This window comes from Mesoplodon densirostris, chromosome 1 (assembly GCF_025265405.1).
Source record: "Mesoplodon densirostris isolate mMesDen1 chromosome 1, mMesDen1 primary haplotype, whole genome shotgun sequence".
In the NCBI taxonomy this organism is placed as follows: domain Eukaryota; kingdom Metazoa; phylum Chordata; class Mammalia; order Artiodactyla; family Ziphiidae; genus Mesoplodon; species Mesoplodon densirostris.
The window spans coordinates 215,548,689-215,575,694 of NC_082661.1; the positions used below are offsets into that span (position 1 = coordinate 215,548,689).

Below are 27,006 nucleotides of genomic sequence, written 5' to 3' on the forward strand. Positions count from 1 at the left end.
ATCCAAGCACTCGATCCTCATTTTGAGCATAAGCAGATCTGATAAAGAGGGAGCTGGAAAGGAAGAATTACACAGTGACCTAGACAAAAGTGTCATGTCAGCATTAGCATCAGATAAACTGATTGCAATGGCTGATTGTACTGCTCATAGTGAGAGTTATTTGGAAAATTTGAATGAGAAATCATCTCTTGTCCATCACAAGAATGACAGTTGGTATATATCCAGTCATATTAAACAATTGTAGAATCACAAAGCTAGACAGGATTTTATGAGATTAGCTGATTTATCCATTGCCTTGAGATAAAACTTGCATGCCACAAAACCCTCGAGGCACTGAAATTTAACTTATTCTTTGAGAAAAATAAGACCCATTCATGCATTCAACAAATATTTGTTGTGTGTGAACCGTATAGGTGCTTGGTATATGCATCAGTAAGTAAAACAGGTTAAGATCTTTGCCATTGTGGGGCTTGCAGTTTAATAAGGGGATATAAATGATTCCATGAGTTTCTCCTTTGTCAATAACAATGATCCTTATTTGATTTTATATATTTTTTAAATTGATTTGCTCATACTACAAGAAACTATCCACAAAATAGACCCAATCACTAACAAGTTGTGAATTGTGAGAAAAGAGTTTGGAATTCATTTACATTAAGAAACCATTTCACTTTCAGATGAAAACACTAAGATTCACAAAGTCTGATTCTTACTTGGAGTAAAACCTTCAAACACCCTGTCCAATGTTTGTCATTGTTTGCCCATTCTTTCAAAAACATCTTTCTTTCCCTACATTGACTGAGTTATAGAATGTATTCATACAACGTAACACAATGTCCATGCATTTTAGTTATAAATCTATTGGTCCATGTGACAGAAACCCAAATTGAATAGTTGAAACAAAAAAGGGAGTTTTGTTATAAGGAAATTTCAGTTTCTCAAGGACTCCAAAACATGAATAGAGCTAACTGGGGAAATGAGCACCCAAAACCCATTAGGACTGTTAATATGCCCCTTTTTGTATCCTTCTTTGAAAAGTATCTTATTGATTGAGGTCAGATAAACCTAGTTGTTTCTGGGGCTAAACTACCTGAGTTCAAATCTTGGCTAATTCACTTAGCTGAATGACCTGGAACAGGTCAATTAAGCTCTCCAATCTCAATTTTCTCACCTATTAAAATTAGGATAATTATAGTAGCTACATGGTAAGATTACAGCAAAAACGTAAGTTAAGTGGTATCTCAGATCTGGCACAATGCCTGTCTTACAGGAAGTCTTCAGTAGATGTGATCTACCATTATAAAATGAGAGATGTCAAGAGCTGAGCTGGGGAGAGCTGCACTGCCACAGTGTGGGAGTAGTTGATTAAGACAACAAGTCAAATATATACACTACCAAATGTAAAATAGCTAGTGAGAAGTAGCCACAGAGCACAGGGAGATCAGCTCAGTGCTTTGTGACCACCTAAAGGGGTGGGATAGGGAGGGTGGGAGGGAGACACAAGAGGGAGGGGATATGAGGATGTATGTATATGTATAGCTGATTCACTTTGTTATACAGCAGAAACTAACACACCATTGTAAAACAATTATACTCCAATAAAGATGTTTAAAAAAAAATAAAGACACCAAGTAAAATGAAAGTAAGAATTAAGGCTTTATTCACCACGCCATAGGAAAAGCAAGTCTATAAAAAAAAGTCCTGGCTTCTGTAATGTTCAATTTTTCCCTACAGAACGGCAGCAGGCGAGAGTCAAGTGTATCAGCACAGATGGGGTGCGGAGAACTGTGTTGGTGCTAGAGGAACCCCGATCAAAAGGCTCCTGCAGTTTCATGGACCTGAGTGGGGAGTGGAGAGGAAGGAAGAAAGGAAGGGCTAGGAATGGGAAAGTATTGAGTGTTATGTTAGAATGAAATAAAGAGTCCTCAAGGTTACCCCTTTCTGTGAATAGGATGTTCTTGGCAGGATGTTCTCGGAGCCCAGGGCTCTGATAGCGAAGCTTCTGAATGGAGGTTCCTGGACTAACAACGCAGATATTACATAAAAGTGTGGTCCCCCAAAGGGGTCTGAGTTCTTGACTGCAATTCCCTTCAGCAGGCCTGTCAGGTAAAGCCTTTGTAATTGCCTAAAAATCATATGTAGGTTTTTAGCCAGGGGCTGGACTTCTCAAGAGGATCTCTGTTCTTAAGAGGGCTTTCTCCTAAATGGACTCTGTTTCATCCCCTAAAATTTCAACAGTTTCTATTCCATGGGTATTTTGTGATTCTCTCTCTAATGAGATAGAATACATACATGCCTTAAAAGGAGACCTGGAATATAAGAAGCGCCTATCATAGGTAACATATTACTCTTGTTATTGCTACTGTTGTTCTTGTTGTTATATAATTGTTCAAATTATAGCTCTAATATGACCACTTATTCTGTTCTCTACAGAGTTAGGTAAGATCATCATTCCTCATACTGAAGCCCTTTGAAAAGCATTCCTTGATCTTTATTATGCAGAGCTCACCCATCTGTACCCAGGAAGAATGTGTTGCAAATCCTCCTCATTCCAAATTAAAAAAAAAAAAAAGAGCTCAGTTATTAGCTGGCAGCACAGTGTCTTGGCTATATAATTGAGATCATCATTTAAGGCATCATTTAAGAAACAGTCAATGATTACTGTAAGATGTATTGTTTCTTTTTTTTTAACATCTTTATTGGAGTATAATGGCTTTACAATGCTGTGTTAGTTTCTGCTTTATAAAAAATGAATCACTTATACATAACATATGTCCCCATATCTCTTCCCTCTTGCATATCCCTCCCTCCCACCCTCCCTATCCCACCGCTATAGGTGGTCACAGAGCACCGAGTTAATCTCCCTGTGCTATGCAGCTGCTTCCCACTAGCTATCTGTTTTACATTTGGTAGTGTATATATGTCCATGCCACTCTCTCACTTTGTCCCAGCTTACCCTTCCCCCTCCCAGTGTCCTCAAGTCCATTCTCTACTAGGTCTGCATCTTTATTCCTGTCTTGCCCCTAAGTTCTTCATGACCTTTTTTTTTTTTTAAGATTCCATATATATGTGTTAGCATATGGTATTTGTTTTTCTCTTTCTGACTTACTTCACTCTGTAGGACAGTCTCTAGGTCCATCCACCTCACTACAAATAAATCACTTTCATTTCTTTTTATGGCTGAGTAATATTCCATTGTATATATGTGCCACACCTTTATCCATTCATCTGTTGATGGAAACTTTGGTTGCTTCCATGTCCTGGCTATTGTAAATAGAGCTGCAATGAACATTGTGGTACATGACTCTTTTTGAATTATGGTTTTCTCAGGGTAAAGGCCCAGTAGTGGGATTGCTGGGTCGTATGGTAGTTTTATTTTTAGTTTTTTAAGGAACGTCCATACTGTTCTCCATAGTGGCTGTATCAATTTACATTCCCACCAACAGTACAAGAGGGTTCACTCTTCTGCACACCCTCTCCAGCATTTATTGTTTCTAGATTTTTTGATCATGGCCATTCTGACTGCTGTGAGATGATATCTCATTATAGTCTTGGTTTGCATTTCTCTAATGATTAATGATGTTGAGCATTCTTTCATGTGTCTGTTGGCAATCTATATATCTTCACTGAAGAAATGTCTGTTAAGGTTTTCTGCCCATTTTTGGATTGGGTTGTTTGTTTTATTAACATTGAGCTGCATAAGCTGCTTGTAAAGTTTGGAGATTAATCCTTTGTCAGTTGCTTCATTTGCAAATATTTTGTTGCATTCTGAGGGTTGTCTTTTCATCTTGTTTATGGTTTCCTTTGCTGTGCAAAAGCTTTTAAGTTTCATTAGGTCCCATTGTTTATTTTTGTTTTTATTTCCATTTCTCTAGGAGGTGGGTCAAAAAGGACCTTGCTGTGACTTATGTTGTAGAATGTTCTGCCTATGTTTTCCTCTAGGAGTTTGATGGTGTCTGCCCTTACATATAGGTCTTTAATCCACTTTGAGTTCATTTTTATGTATGGTGTTGGGGAGTGTTCTAATTTCATTCTTTTACAAGTAGCTGTCCAGTTATTCCAGCACCACTTATTGAAGGGGCTGTCATTTCTCCACTGTATACTCTTGCCTCCTGTATCAAAGATAAGGTGACCATATGTGCGTGGGTTTATCTCTGGACTTTCTATCCTGTTCCATTGATCTACATTTGTGTTTCTGTGCAAGTACCATACTGTCTTGATTACTGTAGCTTTATAGTATAGTCTGAAGTCAGGGAGCCTGATTCCTCCAGCTCCGTTTTTCTTTCTCAATATTGCTTTGGCTGTTCGGGGTCTTTTGTGTTTCCATACACATTGTGAACTTTTTTGTTCTAATTCTGTGAAAAATGCCAGTGGTAGTTTGATAGGGATTGCATTGAATCTGTAGATTGCTTTGGGTAGTAGAGTCATTTTCACAATGTTGATTCTTCCAATCCAAGAACATGGTATATCTCTCCATCTATTTGTATCATCTTTAATTTCTTTCATCAGTGTCTTATAATTTTCTGCATACGGGTCTTTTGTCTCCTTAGGTAGGTTTATTCCTAGATATTTTATTCTTTTTGTTGCAATGGTAAATGGGAGTGTTTTCTTAATTTCACTTTCAGATTTTTCATCGTTAGTGTATAGGAATGCAAGAGATTTCTGTGCATTAATTTTGTATCCTGCTACTTTACCAAATTCATTGATTAGCTCTAGTAGTTTTCTGGTAGCATCTTTAGGATTCTCTATATATAGTGTCATGTCATCTGCAAACAGTGACACATATACTTCTTCTTTTCCAATTTGGATTCCTTAAATTTCTTTTTCTTCTCTGATTGCTGTGGCTAAAACTTCCAAAATTACATTGAATAATAGTGCTGAGAGTGGGCAACCTTGTCTTGTTTCTGATCTTAGTAGACATGGTTTCAGTTTTTCACCAATGAGGACGATGTTGGCTGTGGGTTTGTCATATATGGCCTTTATTATGTTGAGGAAAGTTCCCTCTGTGCCTACTTTCTGGAGGGTTCTTATCATAATTGGGTGTTGAATTTTGTCAAAAGCTTTCTCTGCATCTATTGAGATGATCATATGGTTTTTCTCCTTCAATTTGTTAATATGGTGTATCACGTTGATTGATTTGTGTATATTGAAGAATCCTTGCATTCCTGAGATAAACCCCAATTGATCATAGTGTATGATCCTTCTAATGTGCTTGTGGATTCTGTTTGCTAGTATTTTGTTGAGAATTTTTGCATCTATGTTCATCAGTGATATTGGCCTATAGTTTTCTTTCTTTGTGACATTTTTGTCTGGTTTCAGTATCAGAGTGATGGTGGCCTCACAGAATGAGTTTGGGAGTGTTCCTCCCTCTGCTATATTTTGGAAGAGTTTGAGAAGGATAGGCGTTAACTGTTCTCTACATGTTTGATAGAATTCACCTGTGAAGCCATCTGGTCCTGGGCTTTTGTTTGTTGGAAGATTTTTTATCACAGTTTCAATTTCAGTGCTTGTGATTGGTCTGTTCATATTTTCTATTTCTTACTGGTTCAGTCTCAGAAGGTTGTGCTTTTCTAAGAATTTGTCCATTTATTCCAGATTGTCCATTTTATTGGCATATAGTTGCTTGTAATAATCTCTCATGATCCTTTGTATTTCTACAGTGTCAGTTGTTACTTCTCCTTTTTCATTTCTAATTCTATTGAGTCTTCTCCCTTTTTTTGATAAGTCTGCTAATTGTTTATCAATTTTATTTATCTTCTCAAAGAACCAGATTTTAGTTTTATTTATCTTTGCTATCATTTCCTTCATTTCTTTTTCATTTATTTCTGATCTGATCTTTATGATTTCTTTCCTTCTGCTAACTTTGGGATTTTTTTGTTCTTCTTTCTCTAATTGCTTCAGGTGTAAGGTTAGGTTGTTTATTTGAGATGTTTCATGTTTGTTAAGGTAGGATTGTATTGCCATAAACTTCCCTCTTAGAACTGCTTTTGCTGCATCCCATAGGTTTTGGGTCGTTGTGTTTTCATTGTCATTTGTTTCTAGGTATTTTTTTATTTCCTCTTTGATTTCTTCAGTGATCTCTTGGTTATTAAGTAGTGTGTTGTTTAGCCTCCATGTGTTTGTATTTCTTACAGATTTTTTCCTGTAATTGATATCTAGTCTCATAGCATTGTGGTGGGAAAAGATACTTGATACAATTTCAATTTTCTTAAATTTACCAAGGCTTGATTTGTGATCCAAGATATGACCTATCCTGGAGAATGTTCCATGAGCACTTGAGAAGAAAGTGTATTCTGTTGTTTTTGGATGGAATGTCCTATAAATATCAATTAAGTCCATCTTGTTTAATGTATCATTTAAAGATTGTGTTTCGTTATTGATTTTCATTCTGGAGGATGGGTCCATTGTTGAAAGGGGTGTTAAAGTCACCTACTCTGATTTTGTTACTGTCAATTTCCGCTTTTTTTTTTTTTTTTTTGCTGTACGCGGGCCTCTCACTGCTGTGGCCTCTCCCGTTGCGGAGCACAGGCTCCGGACACACAGGCTCCGCGGCCATGGCTCGCGGGCCCAGCCGCTCTGCGGCATGTGGGATCTTCCGGGATAGGGGCACGAACCCGTGTCCCCTGCATCGGCAGGCGGACTCTCAACCACTGCGCCACCAGGGAAGCCCCAATTTCCCCTTTTATGGCTGTTAGTATTTGCCTTATATATTCAGGTGCTCCTATTTTGGGTGCATAAATATTTGCAGTTGTTATATCTTCATTTTGGATTGATCCCTTGATCATTATGTAGTGTCCTTCTTTGTCACTTTTAATAGTCTTTGTTTTAAAGTCTATTTTGTCTGATATGAGAATTTCTACTCCAGCTTTCTTTTGATTTCCAATTGCATGGAATATCTTTTTCCATCCCCCCACTTTGTCTGTCTGTGTCCCTAGGTCTCAAATGGGTCTCTTGTAGACAGCATATATATGGGTCTTGTTTTTGTATCCATTCAGCCAGTCTATGTCTTTTGGTTGGAGCATTTAAACCATTTACACTTAAGGTAATTATCAATATGTATGTTCCTGTTACCATTTTCTTAATTGTATTGGGTTTGTTATTGTAGGTCTTTTCCTTCTCTTGTGTTTCCTGCCTGGAGAAGTTCCTTTAGCATTTGTTGTAAAGCTGGATTAGTTGTGCTGAATTCTCTTAGCTTTTGCTTTTCTGTAAAGGTTTTAATTTCTCTGTCAAATCTGAATGAGATCCTTGCTGGGTAGAGTAATCTTGGTTGTAGAGTTTTCTCTTTCATCATTTTAAATATGTCCTGCCACTCCCTTCTGGCTTACAGAGTTTCTGCTGAAAAATCAGCTGTTAACCTTATGGGGATTCCCTTGTGTGTTATTTGTTGTTTTTCCCTTGCTGGTTTTAATATTTGTTCTTTGTATTTAATTTTTGATAATTTGATTACTGTGTGTCTTGGTGTGTTTCTCCTTGGATTTATCCTGTATGGGACTCTCTGTGCTTCCTGGACTTGATTAACTATTTCCTTTCCCATATTAGGGAAGTTTTCATCTATAATCTCTTCAAATATTTTCTCTGCCCCTTTCTTTTTCTCTTCTTCTGGGACCCCTATAATTCGAATGTTGGTGTGTTTAATGTAGTCCCAGAGGTCTCTGAGACTGTCCTCAATTTTTTTCATTCTTTTCTCTTTATTCTGCTTTGCAGTAGTTATTTCCACTATTTTGTCTTCCAGGTCCCTTATCTCTTCTGCCTCAGTTATTCTTCTTTTGATCCCTTCTAGAGTATTTTTAATTTCATTTATTTTGTTGTTCATCATTGCTTGCTTCCTCTGTAGTTCTTCTAAGTCCTTGTTAAACGTTTCTTGTATTTTCTCCATTCTATTTCCAAGATTTTGGATCATCTTTACTATCATTACTCTGAATTCTTTTTTCAGGTAAACTGACTATTTCCTCTTCATTGTTTTTGGTGGGCTTTAACCCTGATCCTTCATCTGCTGTGTGTTTCTCTGTTTTCTCATTTTGCTTAACTTACTGTGTTTGGAGTCTCCTTTTTGCAGGCTGCAGGTTCATAGTTCCCATAGTTTTTGGTGTCTGCCCCCAGTGGCTAAGTTCGGTTCAGTGGGTTGTGTTGCCTTCCTGGTGGAGGTGACTGGTGCCTGTGTTCTGGTGGTTGGGGCTGGATCTTGTCTTTCTCGTGGGCCAGTCCATGTCTGGTGGTATGTTTTGGGTTGTCTGTGGCCTTATTATGATTTTAGGCAGCCTCTCTGCTAATGGGTGGGGTTGTGTTCCTGTCTTGCTAGTTGTTTGGCATAGTGTGTCCAGCACTATAGCTTGCTGGTCATTGAGTGAACCTGGGTGTTGGTGTTGAGATTGAGATCTCTGAGAGATTTTCACTGTTTGATATTACGTGGAGCTGGGAGGTCTTTGGTGGACCAATGTCCTGAAGTTGGCTCTCCCACCTCAGTGACACAGCCCTGATGCCTGGCTGGAGCACCAGGAGCCTGTCCTCCACACGCCTCAGAATAAAAGGGAGGAAAAAAAGAAAGAAAGAAAAAAGAAGATAAAATGAAATAAAATAAAATAAAGTAAAATAAAATAATGTAATTAAAATAAAAAATTATTAAGAAAAAAATTTTAAGTAATTAAAAAAAAACAAAAAAAAAAGAACCCTAGGACAAGTGGGAAAAGCAAAGCTATACAGACAAAATCACACACAGAAGCATACACATACACACTCACAAAAAGAGGAAAAGGGGAAAATATAATATATCTTGCTCCCAAAGTCCACCTCCTCAATTTGGAATGATTCGTTGTCTATTCAGGTATTCCACACATGCAGGGTACATCAAGTTGACTGTGGAGACTTAATCTGCTGCTCCTGAGGCTGCTGGGAGAGATTTCCCTTTCTCTTCTTTGTTCGCACAGCTCCCGGGGTTCAGCTTTGGATTTGGACCCACCTCTGCACGTAGGTCACCGGAGGGCGTGTGTTCCCGCTCAGACAGGAGGGGGTTAAAGGAGCTGCTGCATCGGGGGCTCTGGCTCACTCAGGCTGGGGGGAGGGAGGGGTATGGATGCGGGTCGAGCCTGCGGCGGCAGAGGGCGGCGTGACGTTGCACCAGCCTGAAGTACGCCGTGCGCTCTCCCGCGGAAGCCGTCCCTGGATCACGGAACCCTGGCAGTGGCGGTCTGCACAGGCTACCGGGAGGGGAGGTGTGTATAGTGACCTGCGCTCGCACACAGGCCTCTTGGTGGCGGCAGCAGCAGCCCCAGCATCACACGCCCGTCTCTGGAGCTCCTTTAGGCGGCGCTCTGAATCCCCTCTCCTCGCGCACCAGGAAACAAAGAGGGAAGAAAAAGTCTCTTGCCTCTTCGGTAGCTCCAGACTTTTTCCCGGACTCCCCCCCATCTAGCTGTGGCTTATTAGTCCCCTTCAGGCTGTGTTCACGCCGCCAACCCCAGTCCTCTCCCTGCGCTCCGACCGAAGCCCGAGCCTCAGCTCCCAGCCCCGCCCGCCCTGGCGGGCGAGCAGACAAACCTCTCGGGCTGGTGAGTGCAGGTTGTCACTGATCCGCTGTGCGGGAATCTCTCCACTTTGCCCTCTGCACCCCTGTGGCTGCGCTCTCCTCCGTGGCTCCGAAGCTTCCCCCCTCCGCCACCCACAGTCTCTGCCCACGAAGGGGCTTCTAGTGTGTGGAAACCTTTCCTCTTTCACGGCTCCCTCCCACTGGTGCAGGTCCCGTCCCTATTCTTTTGTCTCTGTTTAATCTTTTTTCTTTTGCCCTACCCAGGTACGTGGGGAGTTTCTTGCCTTTTGGGGGGTCTGAGGTTTTCTGCCAGCATTCAGTAGGTGTTCTGTAGGAGTTGTTCCACATGTAGATGTATTTCTGATGTATCTGTGGGGAGGAAGGTGATTTCCATGTCTTACTCTTCCACCATTTTGAAGTTCCTCCCTTTATTAAGTTTCTTGTTTAAAAATCATCTAAATTTGTTTAGTACTCAAAAAAATTTGAAGTCCCACTTTGTACCAGGAATTATATATTTAATAAAGTGGAGGATACAAAACGGCAATCTTTCCTGACTCCATGGAAACTTACAGATAATTGGTACAATAAATGTTAATCATAAAAAATATAGATTAAAAAATTTAACTGTGATATTACTGTAAAGAGAGGAACATGATGCTGTATTGGAGTGACATGAGCTAGCTTGGGTGTGGGTCAGGTTGTCAGGGAAGTTTTACCCCAAGCTATAGATGTTTACATTGAGATCTAAAGGATGAGTAAGAGTGAATTCAGTAATTCCTTGAAGAATGGCAGGTTCCTAAGATTCTTCCAATCAAGGAAGACTGTATATTCAAAACTATTGGTTCTCACGTTTGGCTAAACTTTGGACTCATCTTGGAAACTTTAAAAAATACTGATACCTGAACCTGAAAAATAAAATACTGATACCTGGATCACATGCCCAGAAAGTCTGATTTAATTGGCATGGCATATGGCTTTGGCATTAGAATGTTTTTTAACTCCCCAAGTGGTTCTTTTATACTTCTATGCTTCAGAAACAGTTTAAATCCTTAAGGCAGGAGAATTATGTCTAACTCAAGAAACTGAGGGAAGACTAGTGTGGTTGGAGTCCAAAGAATGAGAGGAAATGTGATATGGCATGAGACTGACTGTAAAATGTGACACATCACACAGGTTTTGGTTGGCCACATTAGAAGTCTGGTCTTTATCTGGAGAAAAATAGAAAACTATGGAAAGATCTTAGGCAGCGGACATCATATCTACATGTATGTTTATGTTTGCAGTGTAGAATAAAGATTGTAAAAGAGAAGCTATGAAGTTAGCTTGGATTATGATGGTGGCAAGGAGATGCTGTGAAGTGGATTTGAGAGGTTTTTTTTTAAGGAGTTGAAATTGGCAGACTGGCAATTGATTAAATATGAGAGATGGCAAGACTGACTTCTTGGTTTCTGGCTAGTAGAACCGGATGGATGCTAAGGGGTAGATTATGAGCTTAATCTTATGATACTGGAGTTGACTTTGAGATATCTAAGCAGAGATGTTGAAGAGATAGAATATAAGGAGACATCTGAGCATGAGATTTTCAGTTGTTTGGGAACAAAGATCTAAAGTGCAATAGCTTTACATTAAACCTTGTAAGTTTTATAAAAATAATTATTTTCGTTGTATAAAACACTATTGTAATAGGCACTGGGCACCTACAGATGATTAAGATGAGGAGATAGGAAACACTGAGAATTCTAATGTGATTTTAAAATGAAGATCCCTTTAAAACATCTCAAGGAAGCATGGAATGAAAGAGAAGAAATCCAGCAACTTTTATCAAATTGTAATCATTAAATGCTAAAATATTATTAGGAAGAAAATTCTGATCAGAAAGAAAAGGAGGGCTTCCCTGGTGGCGCAGTGGTTGAGAGTCCGCCTGCCGATTCAGGGGACACGGGTTCGTGCCCCGGTCCGGGAAGATCCCACGTGCCGCGGAGCAGCTGGGCCCATGAGCCATGGCCGCTGAGCCTGCACGTCCGGAGCCTTGAATTTTAGTGACAGGAATCATCCTGAAGAATCACAAAAATTGTCAGGAGTACAATATTACAGTAGGACATAATATCAGATTGGGGATATTTTGGTTTTTATTCAGCTTAAACTAGAGACCTGCCAAAAAGATAGAAGAATAAAGAGGACAGCAGGAGTTTTAATGTATGCATTCATTTATCAGATATTAGGACCTATCATGTACCAGTACACCAATGGTATGCTAAGGACTAAGGCTACAGCAATAGACAAGGTAATAATTATTCAGCTTCACAGAGTTTATAGTCTCCTATCCTACTTAAAACAAGAAAAATAAAAGTTTATTTGAGAAAGTGTCCCTAGTTAGCTTTTGCAAAGGAAGCCAGTAAAAAGAATGCCTTTATGTGATAAGGTTAAGTAGCCATTCTATGAGATTGCATTTGCTGGGTGTTAGGGCATGTCTTAGGGCAGTGGAGATTCTGATTTAATTGTTCTGGGATTAGGCAGGGCATCAGAATTTTATAAAGCTTTCCAGTTATTCTAATATGCAGCCAAAGTTGAGAAGTATGTTTAGCTTTAGAAGTGTGTTTCATCACTAAAACTAGTGACTCCAGATGATGAGGCTGAGAAAGGAACAACAACAACAAAAAATGCTGATTATATAGGAATAATAATAATGAACACTTCTTCGGTTTTTATGTGCCAAGAACACTGCTAAACACTTGACATATATTGTCAGTTAAGAGTCCCACCAGTCCTACGAGGAAGTCATTTTTACTCTTCGCATTTGAGAGGGAACAGAGGCCCAGTGGTCACACCTAGCAAGTGTCGGAGCAGGTCCTTGAACATAAGCAGTCTGGTTCTGGAGTTCCTGATCTTAACCACTATGCTGTATTTTCTCTAAATATAGTGTAATAGTAATTTTACACTAAGAATTATAAACAAAGTGAAAACATATAATAATGGCAGAGTATCATTAAACGAATCAGATACAGTTTATAACTGAGTGGTTATTATAGCGCCATAAACACCTTTGAGCTATTTCCTCATATATGTATACAGAGAGATAGATATGGATATATAGCTTCTCATGTTTGTAGTCTTAATTTGTGGAAATCAGTTAACAAGTTTGTCTTGTTGTACATGTACATGGTTACATAGTACAGAAGGTTTTGTCTTCAGCAGCAATGCAGGGGGATAGAAGCTGTAGAATCAGGTAATTTTTTTTTTCTGACTTTTCATTTTCTCCTGAAGGAAACTCTAAGCGAAAGAATGACTCCTACTTCATGGTAATGACCAAGCTGTAGGAATAAAATCTTAGGAGGAAATACTCATCCCCTGGGGAACAAGTCTAACAAATTGAACCTATTTTACAGGTGGAAATACCATAAAGAAAATTATTATTGGAAGGATTACCGACATACTATGTTCCTATACATGTCAAAGAAAAAAACATTCCAATTTAACTCTATAAAGCATGTATCTGAGTCAACCTGGCATATGTATTTTTTTCTTACACTTTCTATCCCATTACAGAAGTAATATCTACCAAACAATGCTGTGCACTTCTGAACGGCTAGCTTTCAGCTACTTCATCATGCTGCTGGCATTCCCTCTTTTCCTCTGAAGGCTGAGAAAGCAAATAAAGGAAACATAGTGCTTGGGAGCATATAGCCCCAGTGCTGTGGACATTGTGTGTCCTGAAGCTGGAACTTTGGTACTATAGCCAGGCTTGGTTTGTTCCATATAAATACAGTCTAGTACATGTAGGGGATTCTGTTTGGTATTCAATTAAGAGCTCTCTTGACTCTTGTTATTAAAGCCTATAAACTATTGAGTGTAAAATCAAACAGTTCAGCTCTTTCTGACATTGTAACATTGCCTGAAAAATAGTGATGTAAAACCCAAGTCAAATGTCATTCTTTAAAGCCCATGGGCAAATAGAAAGTGAAAACATTGAGGGGAAAAGAGTAAATGTCTAAAACTTGGTCATTTACTAATGACACAGTATATAATGTTAGGAACATGCTACTGTGCTCATGCAAATACATCAACCAGTTTGTTGAACACAGATATTACATTGATTTTAACAGAAAGCTGCAGGGTTATTATTGCTAAAGCTCCAATGAAGGAAATAATTAAAACATTAAGCATTTTAGGGTTTTAAAATTACTTTAGACAGTAACCAGAAAATACTATAGGAAATAGATATTCTGTAATTGAAAGTAAATTGAATTGGGCTTTATTTTTTTAATCCCTTTTAAATTTTCTCTAGACTGCCCGACCATGGAAGACAGAGAATCTTGTTTTGCTATCAGCAGTGTGACTTTCTGTAAATCTCATGTGCTGCAGAGACCACTTTTATTATTTTTACTTAGAAAGTGCTCAGCTGATAGATAATATGACAAAATTTTGTGTGCATTATCTTTGTTAGTCTCTGGCCTCATTGTTTAAAACTAAAACAAAAACACAATCAGACAAAAACAACCTTCTCCACATGAGCAAAGTCAAGTTAAAGACATTTCAAACAATGAAACCAGAGAAGTTGTTAGATAAGTCTCACACACTTGAACCTGAGTGAAATTCTTTTAGTTCTTATCAAACACTATGCCTGTCAATCTTGCTATGCTGCAAGGACTGTGACCCATTGTAGATACAAATTCAGTTTAGATCTATGTGAACCTAACTCATTTTTCTTGCTTATTATTGGAAGGAGTTTTTACAATCAAACAAAATAGCTTGAAGTGAATCTCAGGGAGGTGACTGGATATGAACAGAAATTAAGGAATCTTAAAACTTGAGTAATCCTTCAAAAAGGTGTGTATAACCAGCCTTTCCCTTATAATGAGGATAGTAATGATACCTTCCTCATTGGGTGGTTTTGAGAATAAATTAATTAATATATGCAAAGCTCTCAGATGATTAGCACATACTGTGTACTATGTATGTGTTATAATAATTTTTATAAAAATGACATTGATGGTGATGATTTTGCCTTTTAATTTTTATTATCAAAATATGAATTCACTCACTATTATATTGAGCCAGCCACTTAACAGTACCGAGGCTTATTTTCCTTGACTATTAAAATAGGAATACTATCTTCTCTACCTTCCTTAAATAGATCGTGTTTATGAGAAGAATTTTTTAAGCTGTAAAACAGTACAACAACTAACAATACTAAATCTGGACTTTAAAAAGCAATAGTGACATGTATATATATGGCTGAGTCACTTTGCTGTACACCTGAAACTAACACAGCATTGTTAGTCAACTATACTCCAATATAAAATAAAAGTTAAAAAAAGCACATCAGTTTAAATCCTAATTTCATCTCTTTGTAAATAGGTGACCTTAACCGAGTCCTTAATTTTTATGTCTATAAAGTAATATTGATAACAGCACCATCTCATAAAGTTATTTTGAGTCTTAACTGAGATCATGTATGAAAAGCTCAGTACCATGGCTGACGCATAGAAAGTATTCCAAAAAATGTAAAAAAAAAAAAAAGTTCTATTCAGTGTAGGAAATGAGTATTATTATAATTTTTTAATGATTTCTTTGTTACAGCCTATGTTGATATGTGATGAGTGGATATATTTTATTTCTAGTTTTCCAGAGAATCTGTATCCTGAAATAACTCTGTATCAAAATTTCATCTCTAGTTTTTGGTGACCACAGCTAACATTCAGATAACATTAAGTATTGGAGTGGGTGAATATGCAGGAATACCTGAGTTAGGTAAAAGGAGTTACCAGTCTTAAAATCTAGACTGTTGTTGTTAAGAACAGGAACAACTTTTCAACTTTCTAAGTACTATAATCAAAAGACATGTGAGTCATATGGCAAACAAAAAAAAGAAAGAAAACAGAAAGGTGAAAAACCTTCATAAAGCAGAAGAGAAAATTATATGGCCTGTAGTATATATGAGAGAATCTGGCCAAACAATAAAAAAACTTCATATCAACTTATTGACCTGCCCACCATGCACACACTTGATATTAAAAATAAACCTCCAAGGAAAGACTTTTATTGGCTCGGGTCAGATGACCAACTGTTAACAATTGCTGAACCAGAGAGTCAGAGTCATGAAAAAATTTGGATGATTTGGAACACTTGTCTAGGGATGGGAAAAGAAAGCAATTCTCCAAAAGGAGGGATGGGGTTAGTGGCCATGCATGGTCACTGGAAGAAATCAGTGTGAATAAAAAGAAAAAAAAAAGAAAGAGAGGAAGGAGGGAGGAGAGAGAGAGAGAGAGAGAGAGAGAGAGAGAGAGAGAGAGAGAAGAAACACTATATATAGTACAAATAGTGTTTAAGTCACTGCCCAGGTCGGAAGATAAGATACAGCCAACTCCTTACCTTCTCCAAATGCTTTTTCGTTATTGTTATTTCAAACCTCCAAACACTAAAATGCTCTAGAATTTTTCAATCATTGACTGTATTTAGTTACGTTTAAAGGAAGACATAATTAAGAAGCTGGAAATTATATATTTTTAACTGTTTGTCCAGAACATTGTTGAAACAAACTAGTCAGCAGGTTTTGTTGGTATTCCAGTAGTAAATATTTTGACTAGTCAATACACCAAAATGCTGTGTTCAAGTTGGCACTAACAGATGTCATTTATCAATATTTAGGCAAACTGACAGTGGGTTCACCAAACTTAAAAAGCAACTCCAAGGGAGAAAAAACCCTGTGTTTACTTTGGCAGTTTGAACGTATTAGTCATGAATAAGATCATGTCCTAAAAGCTATTAATTTAACTTAGAATTAAGTAATTTAATGGTAAAAGGTGGATAGCACATTGGAAATTTAGCTTTTCACTTCGTTTTAGATCTCTTTTTCCACCAATATTATTTGGTCTAGGGAAATAAAATCTTCTTGAAGAAGTAATTAGAAAAAGTGCACATCAATAAATGTAATTGAGGATAGACTTTGGTTGACCTCAGAAGAGAACAAAACCTCAAAAGAAATTTCATAAGGTTTTAAATTTGGCAAGAGGACTACAGTATCTCTGATAACTAGACTTTCAACACATTTGGATTTGCTAATTGGACCTAAGTTCTAATTAGACTTTTATGTAATTAAAAATGACACATCATTGTATGAATTTAATGTGCTTTTACAGTTGAAACCAACAATTAGCAGCCTTTTTCACATTATTTTAATAAGAAAAAAGCTGGCTTTTTGTTTACATTGTGACATCCACTTCTCTTAAGATATATTGTATACATTTTAGTTTTCTCAATTAAATACCATTTGTGGAGCTCAAAGAGAAACTTGAGTTTTTAATGGGAAGCACCCAAGTTGTTTATTTGTGAGGGAGACTTGCCAGTATGTTAATGACTTCAGAAGCCACAACAAAACGCAATGCAAGGAAATAATAATCTTTAGGAGGAAGCTGCACAAATAACCAGGTGCCCCTGTAAACCATTCAGTTAACCAAAACAGTCTCTGAATATGACTAAAAGTCTGTTACATTTTTAAAGCATGCAAGTATGGAATAAGTTCCCAAATGTAAAGGCTCATGGAGCTGGTATCAGGATTAATAGCATGATGTATCTTCCCAAGATGTGCATTGCAAAATTCTCTTTGCAGCTTTGCTTCTTGGGCAGATATCTGCTAATCCAAGTCACAGCACCTCTCTTTCCTCCTTATTTTTGAATTGAGAGTCTCCCATTTTTATCCCATTGTGATTTATAGGCAGTAATTTTAAGACTGGTGGTCCTCAGATTTGGATATTACAAGACATAAGAACTACGTGAGAATGTAAAATTAAACCAGTATTTTGGAGAGCAAAGAGCAGTTAATCGTTGCAAGACTTTAAGGAAAAGGCTGCTGCCAAAGTCTTCCAAAGAGATTGATAGCACTGACAAAAAAGGCAAATTACATGGTTTTGTGTACTGTGAATAGTTGAAAACAACAAAGCCATATAGATTTTTTTTTCCTCAAGTAAAAGCTGTAACCCCTCTAACCACATTAAAAATCTTACAGTTTTATGTTCTGTTAAAAGCAGTATAAGATCTAATTAAAACCACTGAAACTGTAAAAAAAAAATCTAACTTGTACAGTAATTGGTATATTAGAACAGGCATTATGCTAGAATTATATGTGCTATTATTTTTCCAATTAGTGTATTACTGGGACTGAGTTATTGGTGTATTTATAACTCCTCATTAAGTCACATGTCCTCAGTGAGTCCCCTAAAGCATGTTGGATACTGTCATATGCCATATGATGATATTTAAAAGCAGGAGATAGCATAGCATTTTTGCTTGCTTCATTTGCTATTAAACAGGAAAAGCTGCACAGGACACTTCCTGTTATCAGTGACTCCGAGATTTATCACACAGTTCTCTGAAAGGCTTATATATAGGTGATTGGACTGTTCTTCAGGCAGAAAAGTGACCAAGCTATTTCATCTTTTCAGCTTGGGTGCTGGACTCCTGTCACAGGGCTGAATGGGTCCCTGACTGACAAGAAACTGGAGAATAACATGCGTGGAGTGGTCCTACGTGTGGTGACTGTTCTGGTAGGTCTGATCTGCCCCTTGCGGTTTTGGCTTCTCGATGTTCCTTTATCCTCCATTTCTTTATGTTTCATTAACTGATGTCATAATATTAAAGGAGCTGACTATGCATTCTAAGGGATTTGTAATGGTCATGTTTTCCAACCTTCAATTTATGTGGATCAGAATCAGATTTTTGCAGTCTTTTCCTTTAATTACAGTAGTTTTGTCATAACTTTCTTAGACATTTTAGGCCAGATTTCCATCCTTCTACAGTTTCCTACACATGATAAAGTGAAGTTATGTTTCAGGACTTCTCTCACTGAAGCCCTATGGTCTATGTAAATGAAGATAACCATGCCAAATAAAGGTAGATTTGATCAAACACAGTACATTCAGTAGCACTAAAACATTAGCAGACTAAGAATATTTTTCTGGGAAGGACCTACTTCAAAGTAAAAATCATCCAATTGTTTTGTAAATAATATTTATTGAGTATCAACCGTATTCAAACTCAGTGCTGATTTCTGGGGACAGTGATGATTAAAATGGACAGATATGATGCTGTCTTAAAAGAGAGTATCATCTAGTGATTCTGTGGCTATTACATGGGATTATACATGTGAAACATTTATTACAATTTCATTTACTTGGTATAAAAAGCAATAAGTGGTAACTTATCATTATTCTATACATTATTATTTTCTCACATGATACACAAATAAAATAAGATGTCAAAAGAAATAGTCTTCAACAGTAAAATACTCACATGGGTACTATCTAAATAGCCATAAAACATGAAGACATGTATTCTCCCTGCCTGTTTCAATGTGATTAACCTTGTGCTACTTTATAGTACGTTTCAAAACTGAATAATCCATAGTTATTAACTTCAATTTTTTTCAGAAAAGCCCACTTGTTTTTAAATTTGAAAAAGTCTTTCTTATAGGCTAAAAAGATTGCAGAATTAGTAAACAGGAGAAATGGTCTTTTTTGGTATGTTATAGATGTTTATCAAGGTTTATAACAGCAATACTGTCCTTTGTACATTGTTTAATACAATTTAAGCAGACTCAACATAATCTCATTGTCTAAAAGAAGGATCTGTGATATTCTCTATAAAAGGAAATTCAAACGAGTAATCTATCCTCCCTTTTTGCTGCCTATAATTTATTTTTAGTTATTGTTTTAATAAGATTTTTATTGTTTGGCAAATAATTATATTATGAATACTTGACAACTTAATTGTGAATGTGCTTCTGTATGTACTCAAACGTGTAGATATGCATTGGCACTGATGTGCTAATATTAAAAAAAGACAGACATTTAAAGTACAGTAAACTGTAATAGTCTCTTCTCTAGTGATTAACATGGAAACTCAGGTGAAAACTGTAATAAGAGACAATATATGTGCTTTGCTTTCGTCTTCGACATTCATATTTCAAGGCAAGCTAATCGCATTTAGTCATTAAGCAAACATTTATTTAATACTCACTATATGATAGACTTGGTAATGGGTTATTCATCTTATATGCGTATTCATACCTCAAGGTATGCAAAGAATCTTACTGGAGAGAAGCACATATAACGAAGCAGCTAAGATTTATTAATGACTTACTGTGTGCCAGATACTCTACTAAGTCTTTTTCATCTGTTATCTTAATCAGTCCTCACAGTATTTACAATAAATAGATAGTACTCTGATCTTAATAATGTGGTTGAAGAAACTGAGACAGACAGAGGTTGAAATAAATGTGGAAGATTATACAGATAGGAAGTAGCAGAGAGAACTGGGATTCAAATCCAGAATCTGACTGCAGATCTCTTAACTTCTGCCTTCTTAACATTATATTATAATCTCTCTCCTCCTACTGCGATAAGTGTGCAAATTGAGGTAGCTATAGGATTTTCTTGACTTGATAGTTGGAAATGCTTAACTCTGAATAAGATGAAAGTGAATTTTACTGGGAAAGCTTCACAGAACCAATTATTTTAAATTCATTTCCAGGCTGAGCAGAACGATTGCTGTTTTGTGCTTGAAATGGTACTGCCTCACACAGTGTTAATACCTGCATGCCCCAGTCTCACCTTCATGATTCATAATGGTCTGTTTTCTGCAAGCTTAGCCCAGCACATATCCTGAATATGACTAGTGAATGAAGATATGGAAACAGTCTCTTTCCCCCAAGTTTTCTGTGGTGCAATATGGATTTATCAGTTGGGTGCCCAGTTGAGTAAAAGGTTGTTACACTTTTTACACTCCCACAATATACAGCCATTGTACTTAATAATTTCTCAGGCTTCCTGGCTCTTCCTGTAATTCTTATTTGAATGGAAACCAGCCATGACTTTCTTACTTATTTCTTACAAGCACCTTTCCAGGTCTAGCTCTTACTTATATGGCCTTGCAAGCTTCCTCCACCCAACACTGAGAATCACTGTTTCCTAGGTCCACCCAGCAACTCTAAAATCACGATGTCAACTAAACCCTGAAATTCAGATTTGGTCTATATTGGACTTGATTTAGCAACCTAAACACAACCCCCTTGTATTCCAAGTATTTACCTCTAGCCATTTCCAGAAGGGAGAAGGAGGAGGGAGGGCTCATGTGTAAAGTCCCTGAAGGAAGGTCTCTCAGCTTTTATTCCATTCTAACTGTGATCTAGTCCCAGTTACACACACACACACACACACACACACACACACACACATACACCCTTTACTTCTTAGGAAAGTTATGCTATCGATGACACACAGGTTCATAAAACTGATTTTTCTTACCTAAGTTTTGAAACTCCTATTCCTATCACTATTAAAGATATTTCATTGACTTGAAGGAAATAATCTAATATTTATCTTAAACTAAATATTTCAGCACTATATTGTTTATGATGCCAGGGGCAAGTGAATGGTATTCAAATGGTTAATTGAAGAAAATTAAATAAAGGGATTATTAACAAATACTTTAAGTAAGGTTAAATAAGTCAACAAGGATGTTGAAGTGCCAGGGCCTAGATGCACAGCAAGCCTTGACAACCCTGAAGACTGATGTGACATGGGAGAGAGCAGTAATAAGAGATCTAGCTAGAGCCATGGGAGAAAAATCATATAATAGTAACTGTGACCTTTGTTATGGGAAGAGGATGGAGAAGGAGAATCACTGTCAAAACCACATTCAGGCAGTGAGGAAATGGAGAGGAATTTACCCCAGTGTCACTTCTCCTATCTTTCCATCTCTTTCCTTTGTTTCCAATTGCAAATCCAACCAGAAATCAGAGGGCAAGGGAACCCAAGTAATGAAGACCATGAAGGTCAGCTTTCCAGGTCACAGAGCAGGGCAGTGAGGGACTGGAGGGGAAACAGGGGAAAAACCATCACCAGCATCTCTTATTTGATCAAACCTGTTAAGAACTTTACATGTATTAACTTATTTAATTCTTATAAAAACTCTACAAGAGATGCACTGATTACATTAAAGGATGAAAATAAGGCTCAAAAGAATTAATTAAATCTCTGTGTCTGTATATCTAACAAGAGCCAGAGATGACTTTCAAGCCCACAGATCCTGGTTCTGGTGGCTATGTCCTTAGCCCTCTGACATTCTGTCTTTGGGATCAGAATGAATTCATATTAGGTTTAAATTAAATATAACTATTGAGATTGCAAATGTTATTGGATTAGTAATTTAGGAACATTTTTTAAATGGCATCACATAAGGATAACTTTATATTCAACCATCACCAAAGCCATGTAAGTGTCTTAGAAATGGAGAAAAAGAAAGAAAGAATGTGAATAAAATTCCCTCTGCTAAACTCTGTTTCCATATTTGGTGTGCTGATCTCTACATCTTACCAAGTGGGCCAAATGTCTTACTATGAGGCACTTATTAAGATCATTTTTTTCCTTTTCACTTCTAAAGTTGTACAAGTATGGATAGCCATAAGTGACCAATTATGGCATTCAGTTTTTTCATGGTAATTCACAAAAGTTATTGGAAACACCACTGAGTTATAAATATCATCATAATAATTACGAATACTTAGGAAAATAAAATGGAAAGAAGTTGGCAACAAATGAAAAGAAAGATTTGAGAAGCCATCCTGTAAGAAAAAGTACAAGATATCTGAAAAACATAAACTGGCATTTAGAAAGAGATCACTGAAAAATAACTCTTATTTTCTTGATTTGGTTTTGCCTAAAACAGACACATGGCATCTCTGATGAAAGATGAACTCACTCATAAATTGATTTGAGAAGTATTTATTGAGTATCTTTTTCTAGGTGCTTGGAGTACATACAAAACAGAGAAAGATACTGACTTTGGGGAGTTTCATTCTAACAGGACATCTACAGCGCTAAGAATATTTCTGAAGAAATTCAATGCCACTGTTCTACATTGAATATATTGTACAATGCAGTATTCCTTTGCCTAAAACTACCATAAACATAATTGTATAACTTTATATACATATATGATTGGAAATTTACAGTAGAGCTGTGGTGGTGCTTCTATATTTTATAAATTCAAAAACATACAGTTTTTCATATTTTAATATCTTTGAATCAGGATGCATCTTTCAATTGATGTCTTCTTGCAGTTAAAATTGGCAGCATTTTTTGTCTTTATTAGTGGCAGGTAAAACATTTTGCACCTTGCAATTGAAAACATTTTAGATTAAATAATATGTGGATGGTATCTCTACAAAATTAATTAAATTAATGGATATTCCTGGAAACTTCATTTAACAAAACTGGGTATGAAGCCATCTTAAAGAGACAGATGATTTTAAAGAATACCTCCTGAAGAAAAGAAATAACACTAGGAAATGAAACCAATTTAAAAAAATAGGAGAGTAATAGCAATGGAAAAAATTACTATCTAAACTAAAAATGTCACTAGACTCATAGAAAGATAAACATAGACAATACGCCAAGGCACATTTTTCACAGAACTCGAAAAAAAAATTTCACAATTTGTATGGAAACACAAAAGACCCCGAATAGCCAAAGCAATCTTGAGAAAGAAAAACAGAGCTGGAGGAATCAGGCTCCTGGACTTCAGACTATACTACAGAGCCATAGTAATCAAGACAGTAAGGCCAGAAACTATCAAACTCTTAGAGGAAAACATAGGTAGAACACTCTATGACATAAATCACAGCAAGATCCTTTTGGACCCACCTCCTAGAGAAATGGAAATAAAAACAAAGATAAACAAATGGGACCTAATGAAACTTCAAAGCTTTTGCACAGCAAAGGAAACCATAAACAAGACCAAAAGACAACCCTCAGAATGGGAGAAAATATTTGCAAATGAAGCAACTGACAAAGGATTAATCTCCAAAATTTATAAACAGCTCATGCAGCTCAATAGCAAAAAAACAAACAACCCAATCCAAAAATGGGCAGAAGACTTAAATAGGCATTTCTCCAAAGAAGATATACAGACTGCCAACAAACACATGAAAGAATGCTCAACATCATTAATCATTAGAGAAATGCAAATCAAAACTACAATGAGATATCATCTCACACCAGTCAGAATGGCCATCATCAAGAAATCTAGAAACAATAAATGCTGGAGAGGGTGTGGAGAAAAGGGAACATTCTTGCACTGCTGGTGGGAATGTGAATTGGTACAGCCACTATGGAGAACAGTATGGAGGTTCCTTAAAAAACTACAAATAGAACTACCATATGACCCAGCAATCCCACTACTAGGCATATACCCTGAGAAAACCATAATTCAAAAAGAGACATGTACCAAAATGTTCATTGCAGCTCTATTCACAATAGCCCGGAGCTGGAAACAACCTAAGTGTCCATCATCGGATGAATGGATAAAGAAGATGTGGCACATATATACAATGGAATATTACTCAGCCATAAAAAGAAACGAAACTGGGCTATTTGTAATGAGGTGGATAGACCTAGAGTCTGTCATACAGAGTGAAGTAAGTCAGAAAGAGAAAGACAAATACCGTATGCTAACACATATATATGGAATTAAAAAAAAATGTCATGAAGAACCTAGGGGTAAAACGGGAATAAAGACACAGACCTACTTGAGAATGGACTTGAGGATATGGGGAGGGGGAAGGGTAAGCTGTGACAAAGTGAAAGAGAGGCATGGACATATATACACTACCAAACGTAAGGTAGATAGATAGTGGGAAGCAGCAGCAGAGCACAGGGAGATCAGCTCGGTGCTTTGTGACCGCCTGGAGGGGTGGGATGGGGAGGGTGGGAGGGAGGGAGATGCATGAGGGAAGGGATGTGGGAACAGATGTATATGTATGACTGATTCACTTTGTTATAAAGCAGAAACTAATAAAAAATATATAATAAAAAAAAAGACAGTATGGTACTGGCAAAAAAAAAAACCCAGAAATATAAATCAATGGAACAGGATAGAAAACCCAGAGATAAACCCACGCACACATGGTTGCCTTATCTTTCATAAAGGAGGGAAGAATATACAATGGAGAAAAGACAGCCTCTTCAATAAGTGATGTTGGGAAAACTGTACAGCTACATGTAAAAGAATGAAATTAGAACACTCCCTAACACCATACACAAAAATAAACTCAAAATGGATTAAAGACCTAAATGTAAGGCCAGACACCATAAAACTCTTAGAGGAAAACATAGGCAGAAAACTCTATGACATAAATCACAGCAAGATCCTTTTTGACCCACCTCCTAGAGAAATGGAAATAAAAACAAAAATGAACAAATGGGACCTAATGAAACTTAAAACTTTTGCACAGCAAAGGAAACCATAAACAAGACGAAAAGACAACCCTCAGAATGTGGCAGAATATTTGCAAACAAAGCAACTGACAAAGGATTAATCTCCAAAATTTACAGTCACCTCATGCAGCTCAAAATCAAAAAGCAAACAACCCAATCCAAAAATGGGCAGAAGACCTAAATAGACATTTCTCCAAAGAAAATACACAGATTGCCAACAAACACATGGAAGGATTCTCAACATCACTAATCATTGGAGATACGCAAACCAAAATTACAATGAGGTATCACCTCACATCGGTCAGAATGGACATCATCAACAAACAATAAATGCTGGAGAGGGTGTGGAGAAAAGGGAACCCTCTTGCACTGTTGGTGGGAATGTAAATTGATACAGCCACTATGGAGAATGTTATGGAGGTTCCTTAAAAAACTAAAAAATAGAACTGCCATATAACCCAGCAATCCCACTACTGGGCATATACCCTAAGAAAACGATAATTCATAAAGAGTCATGTACCAAAATGTTCATTGCAGCTGTATTTACAATAGCCAGGACATGGAAGTAACCTAAGTGTCCATCAACAGATGAATGGATAAAGAAGATGTGGCACATATATACAATGGAATATTACTCAGCCATAAAAAGAAACGAAAATGAGTTATTTGTAGTGCGGTGGATGGACCTAGAGTCAGTCATACAGAGTGAAGTAAGTCAGAAAGAGAAAAACAAATACCGTATGCTAACACATATACTTGGAATCTAAAAAAAAATGGTTCTGGAGAACCTAGGGGCAGGACATGAATAAAGACGCAGACGTAGAGAATGGACTTAAGGACACGGGGAGGGGGAAGAGTAAGCTGGGACAAAGTGAGAGAGTGGCACGGACATATATACACTACCAAATGTAAAATAGATAACTAGTGGGAAGCAGCCGTATAGCACAGGGAGATCAGCTCGGTGCTTTGTGACCACCTAGAGGGGTGGAATAGGGAGGGTGGGAGACAGATGCAAGAGGGAGAGGATATGGGGATATATGTATATATATAGCTGATTCACTTTGTTACACAGCAGAAACTAACACACCATTGTAAAGCAATTGTACTCCAATAAAGATGTTAAAAGAAAAAAAGAAAATACACCAAGGCAGCTTATATTAAAACTATACCACATAAAGCAGAGTCCACACTCTGTGTCGAGAAAGGTAAATTTCCCCAAGCAAATCACCATAAGAAGGGTGTAGCAGATAGCTGCCTACTGAGCTATCCTTTTAAGAACATTTTCCTTTTCCTAAAATATTTTCTTATTATTAGTCTCACTTCTTGGAATTATTTTTGCAGGCCTTATTTCCCTGTGAAAATGGAGATGTTATCTGAGATCAGAGAAAGGTAAAACAGTATTGTATAGTACACCCTAACTATTAGCTTTGACTCAATAACTAATGTTGAACATCTGTTGTCAGCTAAGCACTGTGCTAATCCCAGAGAGGCAAAGTTAAAAAAAATACAGTCCCTGCTTTCAAGGAGTTCCACATGAACTATTTTGTCAACATTATTAAGTTCTCTATCAGAAAATAGGACCTGTTTGTGAAGGACTCAGAATTAAATACACTTGTGGGTAGCCTGGGAAGGAATGATAAAATAGAGAGAGACAGATAGAAAGAGAAACGTATGTCACAGTCTTTTATGACCTAATCTCAACTGCAACATCCAGGACCAGCTTCGTGGGTTTACAGGACAATTTAATTTCTCATTTCACTGTGTCCTTTCATTCAGAACTATTTGTAACTCTCTGTTTTTATTTTGTAATTATTTCATTAGCGTTAGACTCCCCCTCTAAGCTGCATACCAATAAAACACAAGTTGGTTTTCACATGCAATATCAGGTATATAGAAGCAGGTCAGTAAATATATGTTGAACAAATTAAAATATTCTGATAGCCTCTGTGTGTGTGTGAGAGAGAGAGAGAGAAAGAGAGAGAAATGGAGGGAAGGAAGGTAGGAAAGAAGGAAGGGAAAAAAGAGGAAAGAAAAGAAATAAAGAACTTTGTATGTAATTACAAAAATAAGAACAGGAATGGACACAAGACTATGCCTGAATAAATACTCTTAGGATTCCTCATTCTTTAATTTCCATCTACTAAGTCTAAATTTCCAAAAGAGATGGCAAAGGATTATACTGTTATTAAATCCTTTGACATAGTTGTTACT

At 37.1% G+C, this 27,006-nt stretch overlaps 1 protein-coding gene across 2 annotated transcripts in view; it reads left to right on the forward strand.

Annotated features, from left to right (window-relative positions):
- GRID2 (glutamate ionotropic receptor delta type subunit 2) overlaps positions 1-27,006 on the forward strand; it is a 1,351,788-nt gene that overhangs the window by 990,266 nt on the left and 334,516 nt on the right. For both annotated transcript variants that reach the window (XM_060094744.1, XM_060094753.1), the window contains one exon: positions 17,965-18,066. In XM_060094744.1, coding sequence (XP_059950727.1) covers positions 17,965-18,066 — 102 coding nt within the window. The remainder of the gene's footprint in view (positions 1-17,964; positions 18,067-27,006) is intronic.